Source organism: Falco cherrug, chromosome 1, assembly GCF_023634085.1.
Source record: "Falco cherrug isolate bFalChe1 chromosome 1, bFalChe1.pri, whole genome shotgun sequence".
In the NCBI taxonomy this organism is placed as follows: domain Eukaryota; kingdom Metazoa; phylum Chordata; class Aves; order Falconiformes; family Falconidae; genus Falco; species Falco cherrug.
In genome coordinates, this window is record NC_073697.1 from 51,947,293 (window position 1) to 51,962,970 (window position 15,678).

The 15,678-nt window shown below is 41.3% G+C and overlaps 1 protein-coding gene across 9 annotated transcripts in view; it reads right to left on the reverse strand.

The window, feature by feature from the left end:
• Positions 1-15,678, reverse strand: part of EVC (EvC ciliary complex subunit 1) — an 81,289-nt gene that overhangs the window by 20,668 nt on the left and 44,943 nt on the right. For 5 of the 9 annotated variants that reach the window (XM_055719902.1, XM_055720323.1, XM_055720248.1 and 2 more), the window contains 5 exons: positions 14,855-14,999; positions 11,417-11,525; positions 9,328-9,454; positions 8,968-9,061; positions 7,676-7,787 (listed from right to left, as the gene is read on the reverse strand). In XM_055719902.1, the coding sequence (XP_055575877.1) occupies positions 7,676-7,787; positions 8,968-9,061; positions 9,328-9,454; positions 11,417-11,525; positions 14,855-14,999 (587 nt within the window). Of the gene's footprint in view, positions 1-6,014; positions 6,708-6,730; positions 7,243-7,675; positions 7,788-8,967; positions 9,062-9,327; positions 9,455-11,416; positions 11,526-14,854; positions 15,000-15,678 lie in introns of those variants that run through there. The other 4 variants (XM_055720104.1, XM_055720043.1, XM_055720176.1 and 1 more) reach the window with 3 other exon arrangements.

Below are 15,678 nucleotides of genomic sequence, written 5' to 3' on the forward strand. Positions count from 1 at the left end.
CTCCTTGTCTTTCTGACTCACAAGCTATGTTAAAAACCCTTTTCCATTGTTTTTTCCTTGTCTGATTGCGTCGCAGATGTGGGAGGCGTGGGGTGCTGTGAAGTAGGTCAGCAAAATACCTCCCTGTGCCTTGTGCCACTTCGCCCTTGTCTGCCCTACAAAGCTGCACCAGGATAGGCCTTATAGCAGCGTGGTGGTGCTGCGGAATGGTTTTCTCTAGCTGTGATGCTTCACCCCTTAGCTCCTATCCATCCCTTCTGTGCAGGAATAAATTCTGTTGGCACAGGGCATGTGGTGCACGCCAGGTGCACGAGGCATACAAAAATAATAGTTTTGGAAAGCAGCCTACATGAAGCCCGTCATCTCATTCTGGAGTCAGTATGCTGTCAGCTCCAGCTTGCCCGGGAAAGGAACCGGTACCCTGGAAAACCCCATGTTGGTCAGCTTGGTCTGAAAACCAGGTCTGAAGAGCCAGCTTTTCTTTTTGCTTTGATTTGAACCAGTAAAGAATCACTGCAATTCAGCCTGCAGTGAACTGAACTGACTGCTCCCAAATTAAAGAGACAAATAAAGCTTTTCATGAACAATACCTTTTGCTAAGGATTCAAATCAGTGTTTCCTACTGCTTGGAGAGTGCCCTCATCCCTAGGCTTGTTCGCTTATTTGGTGGTTCAGGTATTTTATATGACATGAAGTAAAATAATTTGCTCACTCAGTGGGTCAGGATTTTTGTATGATGTAAAATAACACTAGCAGAGAAGCCTGAGGACAACCTGCCCTGGAATAACCCACAGCCTAGGAGGTAGGACAATCCTGAAATGCCAAGTATCCATCTCTGCTGTCCTGTTCCAACCCGTTATGAGCGCTGAGAGAGCCAGCATCAGTTCTGGCAATAGAAATAAAGCCGGTTTGTGAAACTGAGGCAAACTTGCCATAGTGTGAAAATTTTGGAACTGCTGGTTACAATTTCCTTAGCGATTTTTCTTGTGTGTGTTTGTGCAAGTAGCAGTGGTTGCTCACCAAGGAAAACGACTCCATCTGTGAGGCTGGTCAAACCTGAGGTGACAGAAATGACTGTTGTGTAACTAGCATTGACGGATTCCACTTTTCCTACAAGCTCAACAGGATCCTAAAGCAAAGAACCTTTTGTCTACAAGCGTGTCAAGACCCACTGCTGTTAACATGCATTTATACTTTCGTGGTGATGTGTCCATGAATAAATACACGTGTGGGTGTTTGTGAGGCACTTTGTGGTTCAGTGCTTCTGTGAACAAGACTGTGCATGTCAGGTCAATGTAACTGCTGTTCCTCCAAGGAGAACTATGCCAGTGTGCTCATGATGTTCATAAGCCCCCGCAGCCTGACTGCTGCTGCTGCGAGGGCTGCAGGAAGCCCAAGGACCCTGTGCTGTGCCTGGGTCTCCCCGCTCAGGACATGCAATACTACCTGGATGTCATTCAAGCAGCATTTTTCTGGAGCACAGGTACCTTACTGCATGGTCACCAGGTGAGGTGACGGATGCCTCACCTGGATCATCGTGATACGCTACCAGAGAGATTGCTCATGGGGGCTTTAAACAAAGCAAGGTATGTGGTGCTTCTCTTCCCACCTGGAGGTCTATTTCACAGCCATGCCCCTGTCCCTACATCACTAATGGGTCCTTAAAAAAATAAAAGAATAAAATGTGCATTAGCTGGTGATTCTGAGTACATCTGCAGAATCGGAAACTGTACTTGAGCTTGTTCCCTTGTAGGAGCACCAAGCTGTGAGATGGTGTAAACTGTGGATCAGGAGCTGCTGTTAGCTGCAAGAAGCAAGCAGTGCAAAGCTTTCATGCTTTTTGAATCATCAAGCTTCAAAAAATTTGCAGCAGGGCTATGTCCTTTTAATACCTGATAATGATGTAAAACTGGCTCTTCCCTATTGGCAACTGCAGACCTCTTAAAACTTGTCCCTATGACCAATGTAAGAACTAGCTTTGTCAATCAAGTGATGTGGATGAGAAGGCTGCATCCAGGGATTGTTTCCCAAGTGATAGTTTGGACCAGTTCATCTGCTACCAGAGCACTGTAGTTACGTGTTTGAATTTTAGTGTTTGTAGCAAAGCCTGTTAATTATGATGCTAAGACTGTAGCAAAGCTGACAGCTATGCCAGCCGTTACATGTTTCTCTTAGCAATATGCTGATCTTTGACCTTAAAAACTAAAAACACAGACTGGACCAGGCCGGATGACCACCTGCTCTAGGTTCCAGTAACCAACAACATAAGCTTAAGTGAGGCCAGAAGAAAAAAGCAAACATAAAATGCTAATGTTTCCCTCAGTTTCAGTGCCTTGTAATTTCTTGGGAAGCATCATCATCGTTGTACTCCGTAGCAGGCAGTTAAATTTTTTGCCATGAATTTGCCAACACCCTTTTAAACCCAAGTAAAATCTTGGCATTTATGGCTTCCTAGACCAAGGAGTTGCACAGCTTAATGCACAATGAGAAAGTGTCAAGCTCGTCTACTTGGCACCAGCTAATTCTTGCCATTTAGACCTAGCCCGTATTAAATCTCAGTGATCTAAACAAACTGATGTGAGGTTAGTTTTTTTATCGTGATTGTTGTGAAATTCACATAAGCTTTCTGCATGTATTTCAGTGGTGAGTGAGGGGTATTCAACTGAAAATAAATTGTGTATAGGAGAGGGAATAATATCTTACAACACAGCAAAAATGCAGAGTTTGGGATACTGTCGGGTATCATGTAACCAACCAAATATTTGCAGTGATAGGGATCGTCAGGTCTCAGCCCCCCTCCCCAACTGCCTATTCTGTAATTTTCTACCACTGTGAACTGTACGTGCAAGGCTACTTTTAAATACATAGTCATAAGATACTACTTTAAAAAGCTTAGCAGCTTCTTCCTCACAACTGGAAGCAAGCCGACTGCTAATGCTTCAGTGACTGCAATGCTGTTTCTGGAAGTCTTCAGCTAGCAGAGCCAGCCTCTTGCCCCCTCCCCGATGCTCTGCAGTGCAGCAGTGGCCGCAGCTGTGATGGTGCCCAGACCAGGAGCCCTTCCAGCGCAGAGGCAGCTCCCAGACAGCACAGGGCAGGCTGGGCAGCTGCACATGAATCCCTCCATAGTCTCTGCTGAACGCATGGAAGAAACACAACAGAACTGTTGTAGATGATGATCTCTGGGTGTGAGTATAGCTCCCAAAGACTGTTGTAGATGCCATGATGGAGAAAGTGAAGGTGCTAATCTGGTGCTTGCCCCAGTATTCGGTTCCTATGTGCATGGGCTGATCAAAAGATCTTCATGTGTGCCTTAGGAGTGCTTGCTTACATCAGGAAGCTGCCCATGCTGCAGTTTTAATAGGCACCAGCCTGAATGTCCCAAGTACAATTTCATTAAGTTGCATACCTCTTCATGTGGTCCAGGCCACCTCTCAGCAGACTTCGGCAGTATAAGGCTTTCCACATTCTGCTACAGCAGAGAGACTGTTGTGGGCTATTTTGATTCTTGCATGATATACAATGCACTGAACAACTCTTAACACTATGCTTACAGTTTGTTTGATATATGCCCTTGTCAAAAAGCTGTGAATGAGGTTGAGCACAATCATAAACTGCTGTAGTAACTTGCTGCCCTTGAAGTTTAAAAAAGGAGAAAAAAGGCATGCATTTTCTCCCTAAATTTCTGCAGCAAGTGTTTTAGATATGTACCTGTAAAGGATGATCAAAGCTCCCTGTCAGTCCCTCCGGAATAAACTAAAGAGAGGGTGCTTTAGAGATTTACACTATAAAGCGAGTCTTTGGAGCCGTGACTGGTGCCTAGGTATCCCATTTTCCCTCATCTGACATCTCTATGCTGGAGACTGCTCTCAGCTGGCAAAACTGTTCAGCAGTTTATCTCCTGGGGATTCTCTAGGCACAATCCCTGTCTTGCGAGCAACTTCTACCATCACTTAAAACACAGGTAAGATACAGAGGTATGGGAAAGAAGCACCAAACATTTCAGTAATAAATCAGCAGGAAGGAATATTAGAATCATGGAAAGATTTAGATTGGAAGGGGTCCAGCCCCTCCCAAAATAAAAGGGGCTAACTTCAAAGTTGGGTTAATCAGGATGTTGTCCAGTTGTAAGTCTCCAAGGACGGATGTTCTGCATTCTCTCTGAATTACCCGTTCCAGCGATTCACCTGTTTCATGGCAAAGAATTTTTTCTTCCTGATGGGCAACTGGTGTGTCTGTGCTGGAACTTGTGACTATTGCAATAAGCTGTGCTCATCCGGCTGGTGATAAAGTATTTTACAGCATCAGGAAAAAAATCTCGGTCTCTGTACTGTTCTGTGTTGGCTCAGAAATAAGCAGTCACATGCATTTAAACTGAACTGAGGGGCCAGAGGTAAAAAATCCCCACTCTGCAATGACTATGCCAGGAGCAGGATACAGATACTGCCACCATGGTTAAAGTTGAAAAATATACCAATGTAACAACATAACATAATGCCAGGGGAGGGTTACATTGGATATTAGAAAAAAATTCTTCACTGAAAGGGTTATCAAGCATTGGAATAGGCTGCTCAGGGAAGTGGTTGAATCACCATCCTTGGAGGTATTTAAAAGATGTGTAGATGTGGTGCTTAGGGACATTGTTTAGTGGTGGAGTTGGCAGTGCTGGGTTAATGATTCGACTTGATGATCTTAAAGGTCTTATCCAATCTAATCTATAACCTAACATAAAAGTTGAACAGTGCTTAACTGAAAGCCAACTGTTGTGAGCTTAGCTTGGCATTTGCTACACTTGTTTCTTGGTCTAATGAAACTGTCTTGTTCAGCATCTGCCCCGCTGGCAGGGAGTGATGGCAAGTGCCATGCTAAGCACAAAATCTGCACGTGTCTTTAAACAGGAGAGTGGACCCCTGGAGTTACTCAAGGAGACTGAGAAGTCAGTAACAGGGGCGAGAGTAGTGGGTGTTTTACCAGGAAGCTAACGTGCCTGTGAGAGAAGAAAGGAAACGGCCGTTTGTAGAAATTCCGCAGGGAAGTGCCCGCACCCTCCCCGGCTCCTCCTAGCTGCTCCCGGCCCACCACCCCCACGAGCAGGGGGGTGAAAAGCCGCCAGCTGCCCAGGAGAGGGCGCTGCTGCCCTGCCTTTGGGGCCGTCGGAGCCGCTCCGCACCAACGGCCGGAGAAAGCCCTGCCAGCCCCGCGCAGCCACGGGAGCCGCAGGGCAGCCCGGGGACCTGCTCCGGAGGTTAGCGACCCGGCTCGGCTAATTCATTAGAGACCCCACTCAGGTGATTATAGAGATCCTGCTTGGGTGGATACGCTGCATCCTAACTGCTGCGCTGTGTGGTTTAAAACATCACCAACCCCCGTATTAAAAGCTTTCTTCTTGCCATCTACACAGAGCGCGCTGCAGGATTAAGATGTTCAAACTGAGGTAAACAGGCTGCATCCGTTTAAAAAAAACCGAATAAGCAGCAACTAAAATGCCCAGATCAGGAAGGCAGAGAGACCATAGATCCCAAGTACTGAAATACCCGAATCAAATGCTTGAAGTTGTACAATTTATAATAAAAAAAAATTTTACAATGATTGAGGTGAAAATTAACCATTAACAATTGCGTGTAACACGCCTGGTAAAGTCATTTGTGTGTCAGCACTTTTATCTGAGGTTAACTGCAAAACTGACGTACTATTTTTCCATCAAGCACCAAAGGACAACCTTTTCATTAGCAAATGTATGTTAATTTTTAAAAGGCAGAAAATTTTAATTTCATGAAAGCTGTAAGATTGCTTAAGTGGGGCAATTTATTACACTATACAGGTGTTCTGTACAGCCAGTAAGAACTAGCTGCTTTGCATAACAAGAATTCTCACAGGAAACATAATGAGCATAACAAACTATGCTGGAAACAAAAAAGTGTCCTTAAGGAAGAGGACTAGAGTATAAAAAATGAAACAGTAAACTGGTTTTGTCTCATTCTTCCAAAAAATAATAATTTGACATCTGAGACAAATGCAAAGAAACAGATTTATAATTATCTTTGTACAAATTTTTAAAAAGCATACAACAGCCTTGGAAGCACTAAAACGTAACAAAAGAGAGACCAAAGGTCATCTTTTGATGTACCAATACCATCTGAAGTTGGTTTACATACTGTTTACATTCCTGTCTATCTTTGTTAGTCCAAAGCAGCAATCACAAAATATTAGGACTACTGCATCTACAGCTCAAAAGCAAATGGTACATCACTGTTGTAATGAAGCCTTACTGAGACGCACCGGGTACCTGCGCAACCAGCCTAGTGTGGATCTGTTCTACAAGCGCACTTTCCTCAGGTACAATCCTAATCTAAAACTAACTCCCCTCCACATTCCACAAATAATCTGGAAGGGTTTATATTAAAGACTTCCCTGCTCCCCCTTACCAAAACCAAGTGGGAATGTTTTATTGACTGCTAAAGGAAGTCGGGATTGATTCTTGGTCTGTAGCTGAAGATGATTTCTGTTGTTATTGATGTTCCCCGTTGTTCCTCAGTAAAGCAGCTCAGTAAGTATTTATACCTGCTGAGATTCCCCAGAAGCGGGCTTTGGTACCATGTTCAGACAGCTCATATAAATGCTTTTACTACCTGTTGGCTCTTTTTTTCAGCAACTTTGAGTTTTTCCTTAGTTCAGTTTCCCCTTTATGTGGACTCTGTAACCTGTCTCTGAAAGAAATAAAGAATAAAAAAACCCAAAAAACAAAAACCAAAAAATTGTAGACAGAGGGTTTAAAATGCTACACTTCTCTCTTAAACTAAATTAATTTTTGTAAGAGAAGAAAGGCGCTTGCTATAACTCCTGCACTCACTGGTTTCAGCTGCCTCTGTTGAGGCTGCCAAAACAAAGTTGCATAAAGATAAACGTTCCTTTGTTGGGTCCCTGTTCCCTATATACGTATCCCTTGCTGGCTGTGGGAAAGGAGTGTGTGAAAAGGGTTGATGCCATCAGGGAAAGGAGCCATCTCCTCAAGTCAGTCCCAGGCTGAGGTCACTCAGGGGATAAATACTTTTCCCCAAAGGCCTGTGGCTCCTGAGAACCAACTGTTTGCTTTGCCTGTCAACAGGATTTTCTCTGCTCAATATATCAAGCCCCAGCGACCAGCTGGCTGGTTTGATCTGCCCGTAGTAATCAGCTGGCATCTTTCAGGTTTGTAGCCATTTCTTCTCTAGTTAGCACCCCAGCATAAGCCAACTGAAACATCTATCAAGAAAATCATTGTTAGAGCTGCTACCCTCATCAGCCAAAGACTGGCGCTTGCCTTTGTTCCTGAAATAAAGGTGGAAGTTGAAAGCCTAAATACCACAGACCATATTTTGGTTGCTACATGTCAGCCTAGTTCCATTGGATTCACTTGTCTCTGCTGATTTATACAGTCTGTGACTCAGGTTTTAAAAAAAATAATTAAAGGAAATTTGGAAACAGTATTTCTCATTTCTCTACCTAAAAATCAAGTTATTTATTAAATACACAGCAGCACAGACAAGCAAACTCAGATGATTTTCCTACATTAAGGAAGAAGCTCAGCTAGTGTAGGCATCATAGTTTGGGTTCGATGGACACACCTGCTTATGAAGTAGATTTTGTACTCCTTTTTATAGCTTTTCACATACCAGTCTTTTAGCCTCTACTGTACCTGCATAAGCCAGAAGTCAGTCCAGGGAGCTCTTGAATATTCTCATGAGAATCATCTTTGTCTGCTGATTCTGGTGACTGAAAGGTCTTCCTTTCCGAGTTTGTTTTTTCCCCTGAATTGTCAAATATATGTGGATAAAAAAAAAAAAAAGAATCACAGTACAGATTGTTTGGTTTTGATCAACCTAAAGCAAAAACGTACACTCTGCTTCATACATGTTATTATTTCAAGGACATCATCCCACTTTACATTAGCCTAGCATATTGGGGTTTTTACCATTGGTTAGTTCTCACAGAGCAGACCTTGAACTTTCACACTTGCTGGACACTAGTTTCCATGAAATGCAACAGTTGAAAGCCCTATCATATATTTTCTTCGCAAGCAATTAAAAATGGCTTTTTACTACCAGCAAACAGAGTAAAAGCCCATTCATAATCTTATGTGATTTGAATCAGAACAATCTGATGTTAAAAAGTCACTGGTTTTAGGGCCCTGAGCTAAGCTTCCATGTGTGTCCCTGGGGTCACAGTGCCTACCAGGGCAAACAGCTCTGCATGCTTGAGAAACAACTGACGGGGGAGACAGACTTCATAAATGTCCAAGTGAATAATCTGCTTTTCCCTTTTGGACGCCCAATCTCAGCTTTCAGCACCTTTCAGACGTAATGCCAAATGTTTCATTCTGATAATGACAGAAGGATTGCATGGTTCACAGGATGAGAATTTGCACGCTCTACTCCAAATGGGGATCAGGAAACACAGCTGCTATTCTGACAATTTGTCCCTAAGTATCTCTTGAATAATGATTAGTCTAATTTGTTAAAACTGCAGTAAATTCATATAAATATTTCAAGTTTCCTGATTCAGTAATATTTTAACTTTTGAGCATGTGTGTGGGAAGGTGATTCTTCCATTCTACCATGAGAATGAAAGCTGGGTGATTCAGCTTTGCTGTCCTCCCAAAGACTTAGCAGTTGAGGTGAACAGAGTTATTTCTAGAAAACATGATAAAGACAAGAAAAATAATTTTTGTTTGAGCAAGGCAAAGCCTACCTCAGTGGACACAATGAGATCTATTGGCCAAAGGACTGCTCTGGAGTGAGGAATGGTGACACCCAGCTACTCTGGTGAGCTGGGTGACCTTGGAAAGTTGCCTTATGTTTCTACATCCCGATTATGGAAATGGCATCGACAAAAAAATCTCTCCTGAAACTCCACTGTATTATATTGCAAAATACATGCTGATATGTTGAATGATGCGGGTTTTTTTAAACAGTTCAGGACTGTACGAACCTGCTGGCTTGCTCCTTTTGGAAGGCTGCTTCTTCACAGCCACTGGAACTCGGGTCAGCACAGCCAACTCACTCACAAAGTCCTGCTCTGCTTCCTGCACGAAAGGATAAACCAGAAGTCAGTTAACACAACACAGCTTGATTCTGGGTTATGTTATTCTACATGTGGCATGACAAAAAAGATGTATGTCACTGCAGAAACACAGGAAACAATATGGCTAGCATCAGGGAAGCATTTCCTAGAAGACAGTGGTGAATCTTAGCACTGATTTCAACTAGGACATCAAAGAGATCCTTACAACCTGTCCGATGTTTTGCAACAGACTGCTTCAGATCCATGAGTCATTTTACCCTGATTTACCCTTAGCTGATTCTCCAACTCAGTTTCTAGGTGATGCAATCCCAGAAGCTTCTGTTTCAGAGACTTCAGACGAATTTGCTGCTGCAGTTCAAACTGAGCCAAAACCTTCTGCTGCTGCAGCACAATCCTGGTCAAAAGAAATTTAAAAGTACTAATGTTGTTCAGTTCAAAGGAGGAATACAATCCTGGCAAAGTATATTTACAAGGTTTTGTAGACAATTTTAACAATTCTGGCCTATCCAGCTTCTGCTGGGACAAAAAATTTTGCAGTAGATTTTTAGATGGATTTACTTATTACAATAACCTGCCTTGGCTCTCCATGGGATACAAACTCCTTTTGGAGGTAGGAATTGCAGCAGGACTTTGGGCTGTCCATGTCTGGACCTTGGGAGCTGTAGTTCAGCTCTAATGTTGAAGTCTGCTTTCAAAACCATTGTATGTTTCTAAAGTCAGCTGCACTGTCTGCTTGCCAAAGATACAAGCTGTTAGAAGATCAGGTGTGAGGATAAGGGATTAAGAAATAGGTATTTGATTCACAGGGCTCTTCAGTACTAGATTGAGACTGAGCCAGAAACATCGTAATTCAACACCTGGCAATTGGGAGCATTGACAACTATATTCTTCACTTGTTTTATTTTGTGGTTTAAAGATTAATATTAACACAGTAGAACCTGAATGGCTGCAGCTTTGCTGAATCTGTATTTCTTCTGTTCTCTTGCCTGGTCTACCTTGAAGAAATGCTATCAATCACCCATCACATTCCTCAGGGAAGGAGATCAGACAAACTGTTTCTGACATCTACACATAATTAAGTCACTCTTGTAATGGTCAATGCTTACAGAAGGTTAGCTTTCAAAATTCGCTTTTTGAACTCACACTCCTAACCCTGCACCAAGGGCAAAAGGAAATAAAACAACCTCTGTTGAGTTTAATAGGAGTTAAGACAAATCAATGGAAATTTTGTTATTAATTTACACAGGACTGGGATTTGACTGTAAAGGAAATCGAAACAACAATAGGAAAATGGAGTTGATTACTAATGGTTATGACACTAGCTTAGATACTGAACAGTTACATTTTTCAGTACCATATTTCTGCTTGCATGAAGGCCAATTTGATTGCATTTTCTTTTAAGACACTAGAATAGATTATGGGAGAAAAAACTGAGACAATGGGTAGAAGTGAATTTATATGGCAGAATAAATTATAAACTTGACAATGAATAACTAACAGATCTTTTATGAAGCCCTTTATTACATGGATCCACTTCTGTACTAGTTCAAACAAGGATGAAAAACAGAAAGCAGGCAATGATTTCTTTCAATTTGGAAGTGACAGAATGTCTAAAATAATTAACTTCTTTACAATATCAAAATTGCAGATGCTGTCTTGTTCTGGATAATAAACCAAGAGTAAAGAAATTAAATGATTACAAAAATGTATCATTTGCATGCCAAGTTGTACAGCTTTTTATGACAACTTACTCCTTTTGAAATTGCAGGGCTTTGTGTCTGGACTCTAAGTTTCATAAAATCAGTAATGAATTAAATATGATCTTTATTTAATTAACATTTGAGGGATTCCACTCCAAATTTAGTGCAAGTAATCTTGATTGTCCAAGGCATTCACTGGAATTTTCTTGCCATTTTGAGTATTATTTATGCTTCAAACATTTTCTCTTCATTATGGTATATGTTTACTCAACAGCAAACTAACAAACACTTTTGATGTTCAAAGCAGAAAGCATGAAACATTATGAATTAGACAGCATCGGTTCCCATCCTATATTTATGTCAAGTTTCTTTTAAGATTTGGCATATGTTTTGGCATTGTTTTTCATTCTCTCTTTTCAAACTATCTATGTATAGTTTTTCCAGCCTGTAATTAATGAGTATCAAAAAGTTTATTTAATAAGAAAGTAATTCTCTGAGATCAAAGGTTAGACGTAATTTGGCAACAGATATTTCTTCTCCATCAAAGACAAATCTAAAATGCAAACCCAAGACATTTATTCAGCTAGATATTTATAAAGATCTGCAAACACTCACGACATTTAAATACAGTCGGCAGTGCTGTTGCCTGCTCTTACCTTTGATGGACTGTGGATGATACGTTCAGCAGGCCTTTGGTCTGTTTTTCTTCCAATGCCAGTTCATTCTCTTGTTTCTTCTTAACTCTGTTCCTTTCCCCTCTTTCTGCTGAAATAATGTTTTTGTAAAATCTTCTGCTCAAAATTACAAACTCTGAGTTGTAGCAATCTTACAATTTATGTTTTGCATCAGCACACATTAATCCCTGTTCTAGGTAGTCTTTCCAAAGTTACTGCTCCTTAGGGATATCAAGTACTTCTTACACACTTGCTCTGCCACTATGATCTGTTGCACAGACAACAGTTTGTGCATCATTTAGCTGAGATGGTAATGTCACTGAAGTTCTGTTCTTACCTACTTCTCCCACTAGTCTAACTGATTAGCATGAAATTCAAAGCAGAAATTTTATGAAAAGACCTTGATATCTTAAGCAAGAACTGTAGTATCTCAACAAAAAACGCAATATAAAGAAAACCTCCGCTTGGAAGCCATGTAGTTCTGGGAATGCCTACCTTCACTGGATGTCCCCTCATTTGACAGCGAAGCATTCTGGGTACTCTTGTGTATGCTCATGCTCTGCAAGTAACTTGGTGCTTTGGGTGTATAACAGAATAGGGTACGTAACATTCATTTGGGGAGCATCAGACCACTTCTGAATGCTCAGAGAGGCTGACAGGCACCTCTCCTACCAATGGCACCATCAGGGAGCAGTTACTGAATGTATTCTAGGCTGGGCTGGGCTGGGCTGGGCTGTGATGTCTGGGCAAGGGGAGCTATTATCCACCTTTTTTTCCTGTGGCTGTGCCAGACACACCATAAATTCAGATTTACTAAGCCAAGGGATGCCCAAAGAAGCAAAATCCTCTAGCCTGACATTAAGCACAATCACTGGGACAGAGAAACCCAGAATTATGGTCCTTACTCCCATTTAGGTATCACTGAATGAAGTGCATAAGAAATTTCCTATGTGGCCATTCTAACCCCAGGGCTATCATGTAGTGGCTTTCTTGCCAACACTGTTTCTTCCATCTTGTGTTTTAGTGAGAGAGAAGTTATGAGAGTATGTGGTGTGGTGAGGAGGATCACACTCTCAGTGTAGTAATCATGCTTGGAGATCACCTAAGAGATCAGCCCCTTCTGAAATGGAAGAAACGTGAATGTTCTGCCTCCTGCTGAGCTTGGATGAAAAGTAGTTGGCTGGCTGGCAAGGCTTAGTGTGTCCTGGCTGTGCCCCAGAGCAGAGCTCCAGGCTGTTAAGAATCACAGAGAGAAATTTAAGTGCTTCTGGGGCCAATACAGCAGCTGAAATGAGAAAGGAGTGGGATTCTGCATCACAAATTTGGACTTAGTTTAAAGGATTTACATGTACTAAAGCATCAAAGTCCCTTAGATGGCAGTGCTCACGCCCAATGTAAAAAGCACCAACAAAGCTGAAGTAGTTATCTGTCGATACTGAAAATCTCAGCTGAGCTGAAGCATGCACATGTAGGTCTGCAGGATTTCTTCACTGTAGCAGTTTATTTAATCTGTGATTTTCAGCTGGGTTTCTCTTTGGCCACCAAATTTAAACACTCCTGTTTTTATTACCAACATAAATACTCTCATCCTCCCTCATGTGTGTAGGCTTACATTGCAGCAGGATTTTCTTTTTCTTCAGTTGAAAGGAAAGTGTGCTCTGCTTAGACATGTAATTGTCTTTCTTGTAGTACATGGAACACAAATACACTGAAACAGTAATATATCCACACAAACGATCAGAAAAAATAATCTAAATGAGTAACCACCAGAAGGCTGTCTGTGGTTCTAGTGAGTGGTATTCTAGGTCTCACAAACTAATGGGGAGACCAGTTGAATGCAATATGAGAACACCGATGAAACAGAACATTCAAGTGTGTAATGACATACATCTCAGCTCAGATCAGAGGAGTGCTCTGGAAGAGGCTTCAGTTTTAACACCTGCTTAAAGGAACTCAAATCAAAGGGATTTTAGACATTGTGGTTGGCTGAATCAGGTCTAAAGAGGTCTTTAGAGGGACTTTGTGAGAACTTACGTAACTGCCTTGCTAGCTGCCAATGTCTAAAATACAGATTGTCAAAAATCCCTGCAAAGATTTTGCCCTACCCTAGTACTTCAGCTTGCAATATTGAAGTCTTCAACGTTTGCAACAGGGCAGTGCAGAACAGGCTGGTTCTGTCTTATAACCAGTGAGCATATCTAGCTTCTACTGGGGCTCACAAATCCTTCCTACCAACTCATCTCTGGATCTCAGCCTTGAGTGGATATGCCTGTTCCTCTTCAAAAACTCTTCCGTGGTTAAAGAATCTCTTCTATTTAAAATTGCTAACTCTAGGGGGAAAAAAAATCTATTCCGTGTGCCTCAAATACTTAGCTATTGCCATTTTGTGAGCTTGCTAACTTCATTTAATGCCAACAGTCTTCATCCAGGGGATGTGAATGTGTTTACAAAAGAAATCAATAATCATAGCTTGCTTTTGTTCTCCTCTCCTGAAAGAACTAATCAATTAAAAATAATTCCAGGAGAAACTGCCTGTATTTATGTGAAATCCAGCCGTTCATAAACCTCTTCAGCAGTTTCACAACCTGTGAGAGGGTCATGGTTGACAGGTTAAGAAATAATGCAGTAGCTCACAGAGTGTTCCAGGATGGGCAGGCTTGGCTTTTTGGTGTCTCCTCTAACGCACTTCCTCAATTTCAGAGACAACAACATTTCACTGAGCCAAAAAAAAGCAAGGAATACAAAAATCTACCCCACAAAGCTGACAGCAGTCACCTCAGAGGAAGCGTACTGCCAATGACGTTTTAAGTTTTCTAACACAGGAGCAGGGATGGCAAACCCAGATCTCCTCCCTTCTAAGGGAAAGATTCAGCTTGCAGGTACCTGCCATATACCCTCTCTCTATGCCATGAATATCTGATTCATTGATTCGTTTTATTTGCATATATTAATATGAATTACTGAACAGTGTCCATGGTAGACGTTGGCTGTACAACCTAAAACTTGCATAGTTCTTTGCTTTCTGAATTCTTCTGTCTTGTGCTGCTGTTTTCAGCACCAGAAAATCAACTGCTGGTGGTTATGACTATGGTGGTATCTCTGATCTTAGCCTGGTAAACCAGAGTTCATGGTTAAACTATAAACTCCAACACTGGGTCATCATTCTGTGTGTGTCTGCCCCAAATTTACAGAGTAACAGGGTCCTGCATCTACGACCGTAATTCAAGTAATTAACAGTAAGAGTTCTAACACTTTTCCTTCAGAGATGGAAATGGACCTACACATTCATTTTGCTTTGCTGCTTACTTTAAAGAACAGATTTCTGTTATCTTAAAAAGCAATCTTCACAGTGATAAGAACATTAATTTATCTGTTAAAAAAAACCCAGAATTATCTTATAGTTGTCAATACCATACATACCTCGTAAGGATTTCAGTTGTTGAAGCTTTTTCCCTTCATAGCCTTCTGTGATTTTTCCTAACTGTTGATAGTAGTTTTGCACCAGTCTATTGATATTATCGCTGGTCCCATACACACTTTCTACAGCAGCTTCTACCAGTCTCTCCTGCATTACACAGCACAAGTCACAATTCATTTTCTAAGTCCAAAACTTAGTTTTGATCTGTCTAAAACTGTAGATCCAATCTAATTTTGTAAGTGCCCAGAAAACTGTGAATTTTGTGCTTTAAAAATGTGGCAGGCTGAGATGCTGGAAAACAGGTATTTCTGTTTATCCATGGAACATTTCAACATGAAGAATTACAGTAAAACCTTTCTGATGTGCCTCACCTCCATCTGGGAAGGGGCCATTCCCCTACCTGTTCAATCACTATAGTCCATTTTTCCTGTCAACCTGACTACCAGCGAAGTAAATCAATATATGTGCAGCTCTACTACAACTTTCCATTATACAGAAAATCCAAATAGTTTGGAACAATTTATTAACCTAAGAAGCAAGTTTTATTTTTATTTAATTATTTATCTATGAACTAATATTAAACTGTTAATATAAAAATACTACTAATTAACCATAAAACCTTCATCAATAGATAGCCACCTCAATTTCTGCCTCATTTTTGTTATTCTGCCACCAAGAACTCTCTCAATTTTTTTTATGTTCCAGGGTTTGGCTTAATAAAACCTCTTTTGGCTGCTGCAGCAAGTCACTAGAAAATACTATACTTCTACGTAACTGTTACTTTGTAAATACTTTGCAAGGTACCTTCAGTTTTAGCCCACATTGT